The sequence below is a fragment of the Oryctolagus cuniculus genome, chromosome 20, assembly GCF_964237555.1.
Source record: "Oryctolagus cuniculus chromosome 20, mOryCun1.1, whole genome shotgun sequence".
NCBI lineage: Eukaryota > Metazoa > Chordata > Mammalia > Lagomorpha > Leporidae > Oryctolagus > Oryctolagus cuniculus.
The window spans coordinates 45,660,086-45,673,203 of record NC_091451.1 but is presented as its reverse complement, the minus strand read 5'-3'; the positions used below and the strand labels follow the sequence as shown (position 1 = coordinate 45,673,203).

At 57.1% G+C, this 13,118-nt stretch overlaps 1 protein-coding gene and 1 long non-coding RNA gene across 14 annotated transcripts in view; one reads left to right on the top strand and one right to left on the bottom strand.

Moving 5' to 3' along the window:
• TECPR2 (tectonin beta-propeller repeat containing 2) overlaps window positions 1–13,118 on the bottom strand; it is a 120,054-nt gene that overhangs the window by 3,043 nt on the left and 103,893 nt on the right. For 11 of the 13 annotated variants that reach the window (XR_007915142.2, XM_051834821.2, XM_051834827.2 and 8 more), the window contains 2 exons: window positions 589–730; window positions 123–272 (listed from right to left, as the gene is read on the bottom strand). Coding sequence is in view for 12 of the 13 variants with exons in the window: in XM_051834821.2 (XP_051690781.2) it covers window positions 123–272; window positions 589–730 (292 nt within the window). In the remaining variant the exon portion in view is untranslated. The remainder of the gene's footprint in view (window positions 1–122; window positions 273–588; window positions 731–13,118) is intronic. The other 2 variants (XM_051834824.2, XM_051834825.2) reach the window with 1 other exon arrangement.
• LOC138847267 (uncharacterized) lies at window positions 4,470–9,535 on the top strand. Its single transcript, XR_011384986.1, has 2 exons — window positions 4,470–4,574; window positions 5,051–9,535. It is a non-coding gene; the product is annotated as an uncharacterized lncRNA (long non-coding RNA).

Here is a 13,118-nt window from a genome sequence, read left to right as displayed (position 1 = left end):
CGGTCCTTCTCTCAGGGGACTGCAGGGCCGGGTGCGCCCTCTTTTAGAGATCCCTCTCCAAGGCCCACGGGAGCCCCGAGGCCGCCTCAGGCCTGCTGAGCCCACCCCACCAGGGCACCTGCCTGTGACACACGCCATGTTTCCGGGGATTTTCTTCCAGTAGTCTCCAGCGGGGTTTTTGTCTGTGATGCCATAGCGCCGGGCAAGGTCGCCGTTTGGACAGCGGGCCCACACGGTCCTGGTGCTCAGGGCCAGCTGACAGGCCTGCAGCCCTGTGGGCACACGGGGGTCCTGCTCAGCTCTTGGGAGTGGGTGATGCAGCACCCCTTCCCACGGGCTGCCCTCTGAGGACCCTGCAGTCCCCCTCCCGCAGAGCCAGCCAAGCCAAGAGAGCCTGAGGCCCAGGGACAGAGGGTCTCACCCCACAGAAGCACGTGTGACATGGCCTGGACTCAGCCCGCAAGGATCACGCTTCAGAGGCTTGTCTGCGTGGCCTGGGACATGGAATGGCAGCGCCACCAGCTCCCCCAGACCCAGGCCATGCAGAGAAAGGGGGACGCTGGCTGGTTCACGCGGGCTCTCCCCTACCTGGCACGTGCTCCCAGTCGGTGCCCACAGGCATCTCCTCGGTGATGCCCACGCGGACGTGCACGTTCCATCGGCTGTCGAGTGCCCACAGCATCTGGTCGTTGGGGCTGGAATGGACGCTGACCAGGGTGACCCCAGCAGGCTGGAGGCAGGAAAGGACATTCCTTAGGAGAGGGCGGTGTGGGGTGGGAGAGGACGGACGGGAGGTTTGGAGAGCAGTGGACATGCCAGAAACCACAGACAGCACAAGGGGAGAAAGGCGGTCCAACCAGAAACCCGATGGAGACACGCCCCACACAGGCGGGGGAAGGCAGGCGGGGCGGGACCCTCGGCCAGGTGGGACAGCACAGGAGGGTGCTGCCTGGACACCCAAGCCCCGCCCCCCCAGCCCCTCTGGAGAGGCTGCCTGGCCAGGCTCAGTCGGGCCCTGACACTCAGCAGGATGACGTGCCTGGAGGTGGCGGGAACCAGGAGGGGGCCGGCCTACAGTGAGCGCACCAGGCTCCTTAGCAGCTTGGCTGCACTCGGCGTCTGCTGGCCCCCGGCCACCCTGCACAGGACGAGAAGTCCCTTCAATGGCCAGCTCCCGCTGTCCCAGCACTGAACAGCCCTCAGCCAGTGAGGCCCCTGTGAGCCCCTGGAGCTGCCTGGGCCTGAGCAGACGCCGGGGACCGAGGCCCAGGTGTCCGAGTGGCCCCTCGGCGCTGACGCTGCCTTCATCTTACCCCTGCCATGCGGCTCACCTTGAACAGACGGGCCCCCGCCCCCAGACCTGTCCACTGCAGGGCTGCTCGGGGACCCCGTGCCTGGAGCCACAGGGTCATTCACTCAGCAAACACAGCACCTTCCATGGGCCCCGCGCTGGGCGCTGGGGACACCTCGGCTGTGCAGATACTTGTCCCTGCCCTCAGGGAGCTGTAGTTCTACGGGGAGGGTGGGGCGTGGCCTGACAAACCAGCGGAGGGTGTGAGGGATGGGTGGTCTGCTGGGCCCCTGACCCTGACCCCGGATGCAGGGGGCAGAGGGCCTGCGGACAGCGAGGAAGTGCAGAGGATGGGCTGACAGGCCTGGAGCAAGGCCCGGAGGCGCGGGCTGGCTCCAGGAAGCAGGGCCGGTGGGTCAGAGGGGCAGTGGGGCCGCGGGCTATGTGAGGAGGGGTGATGTCACTCTGAGCGAGCGGGGAGGCGGCTTGGGAACGAGAGCTGTCGTCAGCCCAGCCCTGGTTGCAGTGACGGCAGGCTGTGGCAGGTGGGGGGCACAGAGCACCACTCCCGAAGGTGAGGCAGTAACCTAGGGGTGGGTGTCGAGTCCTCTGTGGAGGCTGATGGGACAGATGTCAAGGGCCCGGGGAAGGACCCTGGGGTGGGGCTGCTCTGGGCGGCTGTGGGTCCTTTCAGAGCGGGTGCCAGGAGCAGGTTATGGCCTGTACAGCCTGGCTGATGGCTCCCATGAGCACACACAGCAGCTGAACCAGGGCAGGCCAAGACTGGGCCAGGCCTTGGACGAGACAAGCTGGTGTTCAAGAGGCAAAACCACACACTTGAAAAGGTGGCAGACTGGGGCTCTCCCGCACTGTTCTCTGGCTGGCAGTGGGGTGGACAGCCTGCCCCTTGCCCAGGACTGCCCTGGGATAATGTCTGCTGGGGCTTCCAGTGCAGGGTGGCCTGGCATCGGTCAGGGCTCTTCTCTGACTGGGTCAGAAATGAAAAAATCCACTGGGCCTTGGAGCAAATGACTTCCTGTACTTGCTCTGTGGAAGGCAAGCTGATTCTGAGGGGTCCGCAGTTCCAGTGGGAGACAGTGCAGGCTGCTGCGGGCTGGGAATTCTTCCCTGGGGTCAGAGACTGAGCAGCGGCGGGGCCGCGCAGCCCTCGTCACCGTGGCTTGAGTGACCCGCAGCCCCAGTGTACCCTGGCTACTGTGCCAGGAACTCAAGATTGCTTGTCACTGTCTCTGGATTGGCTCTCTCGTTTGGCGGCCACGGTTTGCTTTCTCAAAAAGCATCGATGGCAGCGCTATAGCACACAATTAGCATTCATTCTTCTTGGTCTTGTTCTGAAGGGAAGCGAGCCTGGGGCCCTCTTGTCTATTAGCTGGGCTGAACGTACGGGGCCGCTCTGACTTCTGGTTCAGACCAGAAAGCCAGGAGCTAAACAAACCCTCACCTAAGCACAGACCCCAGACACCGGAGCTTCTGGGCAGGGCAGGCACCCTCAGGGCCAGGCGGCTCCCCCACTCATAGGAGCCGTCCCTCAGAAGAGAGGCATTCCACAGGGGGGGGAGGCGGCCTAGTGAGTGACCCTGGGCAGGGCTCTCCTGCTCTGGGTCCAGTGAGGGTGGTCCCACTACCTCGTGAGTCCGCCGCTCAGTGTCACCGATGGCAAACTTTAGTTCTGTGTATTTTACCACAACTGAAAGAGAACAGAAATGCCTCTGTTGTGACGACGACTGCACCACAGCTGCACAGGAGCTGTCTGGGGAGAGGCCTGGGGAAAGGCACCCAGGGCCTCTCCACCACCTTAGACATGCACACAAAGCCACAGTGATCTCAGTAAAAACTCAGTAAGAAAAACATTGCCAATATAAAGTTTGGACTTACTGGTATTCAAAACTCTGTAATAATGAAAAAAGGGAATGAAGGACACAACTTGTAAAATGCAGTAAGTAAGGAATTTAAAATTTAAAGATAAACCTAATTTTCTTTAAAGGAAATGCTAAACAGTTAGCACTGGTGAGCTGAGAGCGACAGCCACACACAGGAGGGGACAGGCTGCAGTGTGGGTGCTGGGGAGGGAACCCATCAGCTGCCTAGATTCCTGGAGAGTAACGGGGCTGCTTCCACAGACCTCCTGGGGTGGCAACCGGCTCTAACTCTGTGCTGTCAAGAGCCTCCAGGAGGGGTGCGCTGTGGGGCAGTGGATCAAGCCGCTGCCCGCAGTGCCGGCATCCCATGTGCTTGTCCCACTTCCAATCCAGCTCTCTGCTGTGGCCTGGGAAAGCAGTAGAAGATGGACCAATTCCCTGGGCCCTGCACCCACGTGGGAGACCCGGAAGCTCCTGGCTCTTGGCTTCGGATTGCTGCAGCTCTGGCTGTTGCAACCATCTGGGGAGTGAACCAGTGGGTGGAAGACCTCTCTACCTCTCTCTCTCTCTCTGCCTCTCTGTAACTCTGCCTTTCAAATAAATAGATCTTTAAATTGAACAAGAAAGACTGCACTTTCTTTATTCCAAGCTTCCAGTACTGCAGAGTAAACTATCACTCTTTTCCATTATCAAGAGACACAGGCCGGCGTCGCGGGTTCTAGTCCCGGTTGGGGTGCCGGATTCTGTCCCGGTTGCCCCTCTTCCAGGCCAGCTCTCTGCTGTGGCCCGGGAAGGCAGTGGAGGATGGCCCAGGTGCTTGGGCCCTGCACCCCATGGGAGTCCAGGAGAAGCACCTGGCTCCTGGCTTTGGAATGGCGCAGCGCCGGCTGCAGTGGCCATTTGGGGGGTGAACCAACGGCAAAGGAAGACCTTTCTCTCTGTCTCTCTCTCTCACTGTCTAACTCTGCCTGTCAAAAAAAATAAATAAATAAAAAGAAAAAATAAGAGAAACATAAAGGGGGCCAGTGCTGTGGTGTAGCATGCTAGGCTGCTACCTGAGGTGCTGGCATCCCATGTGGGCGCTGGTGTGAGTCCCGGCTGCTCCACTTCTGATCCAGCTCCCTGCTGATGCACCTGGGAAAGCACTGGAAGACGGGCCAAGTGCTTGGGCCCCCGCACCCACACTGGAGACTCAGGAAGCTCCCGGCTCCTGGCGTTGGTCTGGCCTAACTCCAGCTGTTGTGGCCATCTGGGGAATGAGCCACTGGGTGGAAGGTCTCTCTGTCTCCCGTCACTCTCTGTAACTATTTTTAAGAAGCAGACAGACACCAGGGCTCAGTGCTGTGGTGCCGACTGCCGCTTGCTGGGATGCTCACACGGCGTCTGCGGTGCACCTGGGAGGGGTAAGTGATGCCCCGAGTATTCGGGTCCCTGCCACCACAAGGGAGACCTGGACGGAGTTCCCAACTCCTGGCTTTGGCCCGGCCCAGCCCAGCATCTTGGGAGAGAACCAGGGGGTGGACAGTCCTACTGCCCTTTCCGTCCCTCTTTCTGTCTGCTTTTCAAATAAATAAATAATCTTTCTAAAATGTATAAAAAGACTCTAGGCGAGGTACTGAGATCCTGACTGGACATAAAGTGCCGGCTTCCAGGGGTGGGTTACCGCCAAATTGCAGAGCAGACCGTGCGGCAGAGTGCCGCCCCTGCTCCTGCCCCAGGCTCAGGCTAGGGGTCATCTGAATGGTCAGATACAGTGGAAACACGGCTTCCTTCTGATGCAGGAGCTGAACAGGACAGGGTGTCCCCTGGGACCAAGGCAAGCTTGTTTTTGAGTTAATACACAGTGCTTGTTAACTCTGACTCCAATATTCTCCTCTAGAACATTCCAGGAAGAATTCCTTCTGGGCACAGCCACCAGATTAGAGTGGTGTTCCACCCTTCCTTGGAGCCACGTTCTGCTAACACGGACCCTGTAAAGACCACCGTGGCTGCCTCCTGGGCACCTCTGCTGGCCTCACTCACCGGACTATTCTCACTGTCCTTGTCCCACCTTTTTTGACCAAGAACAAGCCCCCAGTGCAGGACTGTGCCTCCCGTGCCCTGGTGCACAGGGGCTTCTTTGTGTCTGCTCATTCAGCGAGGGCATGCTCTCTACACCGCTTCTGCCAGCCCCTAGCTGCTGCCCCAGCCCAACTACCCTCCCAGGGCCACCAGAACCATCTGCTGCTGCCTGAGTGCCCAACCACCAGGCCAAAATAGCCTCCGACTCAGGCCCCGCTCCTGTCTCTGCACCCGCACGCTGCAGCCTGGGTAACTCAGGGAGCATGCCACGCCCTTCAGAGCTGCAGGTGCCGTGGGGTTCCAGTCACTGCTCAAGCAGCACTGAGTGTTGTCCCACAGCAAGGCCAGCCGCAAGGCACGCAAACCACCAGCTCCAGGCTCGGAGAGAACGCTGCCCGTCACGAACACCACCAACAGGAAACTCCGGCTTCTCAGTGTCTCAAGGGTTCATGGTGATTACTAGGGCTGAAATGGACCCAGGACACTGGCTAAGCCCAGCTCCTGCTTCCTCTGCATGAGAAAACTGACAACAGCCCAGGCTAGCGCTGACTCTAGAACTTGGTTACTGAGCTCAGCCCAGAGTTCTTCAAGCCTTGCTGCTTGTGACACTGGCACCCCATACGGTGCCCGTCTGAGTGCTGGCTGCTCCACTTCCGATCCAGCTCCCTGCTAGCGCTGAAGGCAGTGGAAGATGGCCCGAGTGCTTGGGCCCCTGCACCCACGTGGGAGACCAGGATGGAGTTCCTTGCTCTTTCCTTCAGCCTGGCGCAGATCTGGCTTTTGCAGACATTTGGAGGGTGAACCAGTGGATGGAAGGTCTACTGTCTTCCCTTCTCTCTGTCACTTTGCCTTTCAAGGAAATAAATAATCTCCAGCCAAAATAAGGAGCTGGCTGTACACACACACACACACACACACACACTATCACGCACGTCTCAGCCAGAACATGTGAGCCCAGGCTGAGGTGGGTGCTCACGTACACACACAGCCATACACTTCTCTCAGCCAGGATGTGGTGGACCAGGCTAGAGGGGAAACACAGGGACAGTTCCTCAGCCACAGGGCATCTGGGCAGACCACACTGTGGACATCGGGGACCAGCGGCAGGCTGGTGGGACAGGCTCCAAAGCAGCAGCCACGTTCCCGGGAACAACTCTAACGCGGCGTCAGCAACTACGCTCTCCAGACTGGGGCTTCCGGTCCCGCGGCCCCTCCGCGTTTCGCACTGGTCGCATCCTGAACGCTCTTCCCGCGAGGGGCCAGGTCGCTGAGCATCCCCGAGGCTGCAGCCCTTTCTGGGGGCTGCACTTGTAACTTTCTGTCAGTCTGCTCAGTGTTTTCCCTGCGGTAGACCCGGTCCTCTCTAGCTTCAAACAAGCTCGGGACAGACAGCGCCGTTAGCAGACCCACACTTAAGGTCTATTAAAATCTCTGCGGAGGCTGCTGCAACCGGCCACAGCATGACTTCATCCAGCGCAAAGCAACGTCTGCCAGCTGCACGGGGCTCAGCGAAGGGGAACACTCAGAGATGCGTCTCCTGGGCGCCCTCAGGCTCCCCGTGCTCAGCAGTGGCTGGAGACGCTGACCACGACCGCTCCTGCTCTCCACCCCTGCAGTTCCTGTCTCTCAAGCTGGTGGGGTGACCATGCAGTGCTCAGCATCGAGGCTCTGTGGCCCAGAGACCAGCCTCATCCCAATGGCACTCACCCCTAGGGACTCTCCATAGCTTATCCCAGGAAGCCACTTAAGGGAGGGCCAGGCTTGTAACTGCTACTGTAGGTGGGCTTTGGGACTGGCCCCATAAGAGAAGATTTTACAACCATGAAACAGAAACAGGAACTTTCAGAAATAACGAAAGTGATCACAGGGGCTGGTGTTCTGGTGTAGAGTTAAGCCACCATCTCACATGGGCACCAGTTTGAGTCCTGGATGCTTCACTTCCGATCCAGCTCTCTAATGTGCCTGGGAAAGCAGTGGAAGACACCCCAAGTGCTTGGGCCCCTGTACCCACGTGTGAGACGCAAATGAGCTCCTGGCTCCAGGCTTTGGCCTAGACCAGCCCTGGTTATTACGGCCATTTGGGGAATAAGCTAGGGGATGAGATATAGATCCATACATCTCTCCCTCCCTCTCCCTTCCTCTCTGTCACTCTACCTTTCAAATAAATAAATCTTTTAAAAACCCATGATCAGAAATAATCTGATAGAAAGGATGGAGGAGTAACGTTGAGAACATCTAGGAAGCAGGTTAACAGCATAAGGAGACAGAAAATAGAGCAAAGAAGAGAAAGCAGAGGCTGAAGAGTCCACAATCAGGAAGAACCGCAGCAGGAGAGTGAGAAAGAAAGGAGGGCAGGGCAGCGGGCACTGCAGAGCAACGGGAGCGCAAGTCAGGCTCACGGCGCTCACCAGCACGTAGGCCGAACGTGGGCCCTCAGCAAGGTACACCACAGGTACCTATTCTTAGAACACCGGGAAAAAGAGATCATAACACATCCAGAGAGGGGGTCGGCTTTGTGGCATAGTTGGTAAAGCTGCCGCCTACAGTGCTGGCATCCCATATGGGCGCCGGTTCCAGTCCTGGCTGCTCTACTTCTGACCCAGCTCTCTGCTACAGCCTGGGAAAGCAGTGGAAGATGGCCATAGTACTTGGGCCCCTGCACCCACGTGGGAGATCCAGAAGAAGCTCCTGGCTCTTGGCTTTGGATTGGAGCAGCTCCGGCTGTTGCGGCCATTTGGGGAGTGAACGAGCGGATGGAAGATTTCTTTCTTTTTTTAATTTTTATTTTTTTTGACAGAGTTAGTGAAGAGAGAGACAATGAGAAAGGTCTTCCTTCTGTTGGTTCACCCCCCAAATGGCTGCTACGGCCAGCGTGCTGCCAGGTGCTTCTCCTGGTCTCCCATGCGGTGCAGGGCCCAAGCACTTGGGCCATCCTCCACTGCCTTCCCGGGCCACAGCAGAGAGCTGGCCTGGAAGAGGAGCAACCGGGACTAGAACCCGGGGTGCCGGTGCCGCAGGCGGAGGATTAGCCTAGTGAGCCGTGGTGCCGGCCTCTTTCTCTTTCTCTCTGCAACTCTGCCTTTCAAATAAATAAATAAATCTTAAAAAAACAAAAAAAAAAAAACAAAAAAAACCAAACCTCTCTAGAGACAAAAAGCAGGTCAAATATCCAGGACCAGGTGTGCAACAGCCCTAGACTTCTCAAGAGCAATGTTGGAGGCCAGGAGCTGGTAGAGACCTTCAACGCTACAAAGGAAAACGATTTCTACCCTCGCTGCCACACCCAGCCAAGGTCAAGGGTGAACACAGATGAGACTTACAACATGCAGTATTGCCAGAAGTCACCTCAAATAACCCCTTTCCAGGCACTGACCGGAGGTCAATTTCCCAAAGTGAGCACAGGGAGGACACAGGGTCCAGGAGAGCCACCCAGCCAGAGGGGGCAACAAGAGAGTGGAGCTGACCCCCGGGGTCCAGATGGCCTCTGCAGAAAGAAGTGGAGAGGATGTCTCTGGCGTCCACGTGCGTGGAGAGGCACCAACAGAGTGTGGGGCTGGACGTCAAACTGCACCCAGAAAACTGGATGAACAGCCTGAGTGGCACAGGCAAGCAAACGTGCAGTTCACCCCTGCTTGGCTGTGAAGAGCTCCTTCCTTTTTTCTTTTTTTTTTTAATTATTACTTTTTAAGATCTTTTCTATTTGAAAGTAAAAAATAGAGAGAAAGAGAGGGATCTTCAAACCACTGGTTCACTCCTCAAATAGCTGTAATGGCCAGGGCTGACCCAGGTCGAAGCCAGGAACTTCTGGGTGTCCCACGTGGGCGCAGGAGCCCAAGCACTTGGGCCACCCTTCCCTGCTTTCCCAGGCACATTAGCAGGGAGCTGGATCGGGAATGGAGCAGCCGGGACATGAACCAGCGCCCATATGGGATGCTGGCACCACAGGTGGAGGCTTAACCTTCTACGCCACACGCCGGCCTCTACATAGCATGGCACACACTGGGCAGTGGGGTAGCCACAGGAGGGCGTGTGGCTAGGGGACAAAGGTAAGAGCTCTGTGTCCTTCCCTTCCAGGGGACTCCGCCCAAACGCTGACCACTGGTAGGATGGAGAACAGCTCCCAGGGGCCTGGCGCTGTGGTGCAGACGCACCCATTAGGAGACCTCGAAGAAGCTCCTGGCTGCTGGCTTCAGCCCGGCCCAGCCCCAGCCATTGCAGCCATTTGGGGAGTGAACCACTGGATGGGAGATCCCTCTCTGTAACTTTTCCTTTCAAATAAAATAAATAAGTCTTAAAAAAAGTATACAGAATGCCTCCCGAAGCACCTATTCAAGATACGAACTGTAAGCCATTCTCTCGAGAGGGGAAACGTGTGTGTGCTGGCGGGGGTGGGGGTTGCTTACTGCAGGACGCCCTGCAGAACTGGAAGCCACGTTAACCGACAGATTCTGATGGGTGACTCTGACTTAAAATAAAAACCAAGAAAGGTGCTGGAGCCCCGCACTAGACCCTCTGGATGCCCATCTGGGGGGTGAGGGGAGGCGTGGCAGTGTGACCAGGCCCCTCGGATGGCCCTGATGTGGTTCTGCCCCTGTACTTTATGACAGAGACACATTCCCAAGGTCGCTTATTCTCATATGAAGAAAGGAATTTAGTTCAGCTGCCACAGGGCAGAGGCCCTTGTAGACCTTTGGGAAGGCCCAGTGCCACCTTCCAGCTGCCTGTGCACAAGGCACCTCCAGGCAGAGCAGCCGCGCACCTGAGCAGTGCTGGCTCAGGGAGGTCTTGCCGGGGAGCAGTGCTCAGAGGCCACGTCGAGGTGGCAGGCCAGTCCCCGGAATGGGTGACGACACGACAGGCCCAGGCCTGCATCCCGGATGGATGGGCTTTTGTTGTGCAGTAACATCTCGTGCCAGGCCCCCACTTGGATTCCACCCCAGCACGTATCTCACAGATGTGTAGCAACGACCTCAGGAACCCGGCTGAAGGATCCGCATGGCTCCTTGCAGATCACCCCCACCTGGATCCTGCCAGGCCCTGCTCTGAGCCTTCAGAGAGGCCTGGCTGTGGAGTCAGCCGCAGACTCCCAACAGCAGCCCCCTCAGCGGTGCACTCTGTCTGCTATGGAATGCGTTGCCCTTCAGGACCCTGGAGACAGCCTCTCTGATGGATCTCCATGTGTGTGGCCCTGTGTGACTGTAACCCAGGCTCCAGACAGGCATGTGGGTGCCTTCGAAGACCCCAAGGCAAGGTGTCCAGGGTTTACACGTAAGTCATCGTCCATGTGTGATGAGCTGCAGAACAAGGAGCACACGGGAAGGCCTTCAGCACAGTTGAGATGCTGCTTGAGGGGCCGGCGCTGTGGTGCAGCGGGTTAAAGCCCTGGCCTGAGGCACCGGCATCCCGTATGGGAGTGCCTGGGTCAAGACCCAGCTCCTCTGCTTCTGATCCAGTTTCCCGGTCACGTGCACCTTGTAAGGCAGCAGGTGATGGTCCAAGCACTTGAATCCCTGCCACTCATGTGGGAGACAGAGTTTTTGGCTCCTGGATTTGGGTTGGCCTGGCCCTAGCTGTCGTGGGCACTGAGGAGTGAACCAGTGACTAGATCTCCATGTCTATCTCTGACTTTCAAATGAAATGAAAAAAGATTAAAGACAGTAACAATGACAGCAAGGAGCATATGACTGAGGCCAAGTTCAAATACCTTGTCTCCCAGCAAATCCACATCTCAAAGACCTGAGGCTTCATTTGGCTTAATGCGGGTGTACCTGAAAATCCCGTGACCTGAGGCAGCTCCTTCTGGATGTCTGCAGGAGTCAAACACCCTGCCCATCCGGGTCCTCTGACAAGTGGTGGGCCCTTGTGGGCACTCCTAGGCCTTCCCTTGTGCTGCCCTTCTAATTCATGCTCATCAACAAACCCTACTTCCTGCCAATAAACGGGTCCTCCAAATCCAGACCGAAAGGACATATGGAATCTTCTGCTTCACACAATGTCCCTTCTGTGCCCTGCACTCGCAGAGGTTCTCATTTGGGGCTGCTATTTAGTGCCTAGAGGCCCGAGAGGCTAAGGTCTTGCAGCGCTTGAATGGTCTTCCACAGGCCCCGTCTTGTCTGCAGCACCACAGGCGGCACCTTTCCCTACTCAGGAACACGGGGCCGAGCTCCATGCTGGTCACGGAAAATCCAGGGAGCCAGCAAAGTCCAACTCAAACGCTGCAGCGTCCAGGAACACAAGGGCTGGACCACGCGATCAGCCTCCTTCAGGGCTATTTCCGTAATCCTCTGCCCTCTCTTCTTTAGGACAGTTACCTTTTTCTTTTTTTCTAAAAAATATTTATTTTATTTACTTGAAAGGTAAAGTTACAGAAAGAGAAGAGGGAAAGACAACTTCCATCCACTGGCTCATGGCCTCAACAGCCAAGGATGGTCCAGGCTGAAGCCAGGAGCCAGGAGCTTCATCTGGGTCTCCCATGCAGGTATAGGGGCCCAAGCACTTGAGCCATCTTCTTCTGTTTTCCCAGGTGCATTACCAGGGAGTTGGATCAGAAGTGGAGCACCCAGATCGCAAACTACCATCTATAAGGGATGTCAGCATTGTAGACGGCGGCTTGACCTGCTACACCACAGTGCTGGCCCCAGGACATTTATCTTAACCCCAGACATGGCCTTGTTTATCTCTGCTTCCTCTGCAACACCCAACCCAACGTAGTGGTGATGGCTCCAGAAGCTGGGTTCCTGCCACCCACGTGGGAGACCCTGCTTAGGTTCCAGTCTCCTGACTTTCGCCTGTTCCACTCCTGGCTGTTGCAGACATCTGGGGAAAGAGCCAGGGGACAGGAAATTTCTCTGTCTTCCAAGCAAATAAAATTAAAAAGTTAAAAAAATAAAAGGAAAGGGCCAGTGCTGTGGTGTAGTGGGTAAAACCGCCGCCTGCAGTGCCGGCATCCATATGGGTGCTAGTTCGAGTCCTGGCTGCTCCACTTCCTATCCAGCTCTCTGCTGTGGCCTGGGAAAGCAGAAGAAGATGGCCCAAGTCCTTGGGCCCCTGCACCCACGTGGGAGACCTGGAGGAAGCTCCAGACTGGCATAGCTCCAGCCATTGTGGCCAACTGAACCAGCGGATGGAAGACTTCCCCGCCCCCTGCCTCTCCTTCTCTCTGTGTAACTCTTTCAAATAAATAAATGAATCCTAAAAAAATAAATAAAAGGAAACAGTGGCTTAGTGGAAGGGCTGGGAAGGCTGGGGGGACTCAGGTTTCTGTGGACTGGGAGGTCAGAGGGGTGTTCTAGAGCAGGAGCGAGACACACAGACCACAACAGATGAGTCCTTGTGGAAGACGCACGTCGGCCTCCTGTCCACGCCGGGAGACGAGTGAGCAGCCACGCAGCCTCGGCCCTGCTCTCGGTCCCTCCCACTGCCAGGGGGTTTGCAGTTGTTTCACAGGTTGGATGCAACCCCGGACAGCACACCGAGCATCCTGCAGGCTCAGCAGGAGCTGACCCCCTTCCAGAGGCTTCCCTCCGGCTCCTCCAGTCCCCAGGGGAGGAGCTGAGCCCAGCAAGGCTGTGTGGTGGCTCTGCTGAGTGGCAAGGCCCCCTCTGAGCTTCTCAGCCCAGAACAATCCCGGCGTGACTTCAAGTGGCTGCTCAGAGTGCACTGCGCTCACTCACGACATCTGTGGGTGTGACAGCCTGTCGGCAGACACTCCACAACACAGCTGCCACCCCTCTCCTCAGCACACAATCTCACTGTGAGCAGGGCACGGTCACCTTTTCACTCTCAAAGCACGAACAGCATTGGGAACATTTCTTACTGTTTCCCCAGACTGTTCCTTAGTAGAGTATTACAGTCATGGAGTGCATATTCCACAAAGAATACGTTTA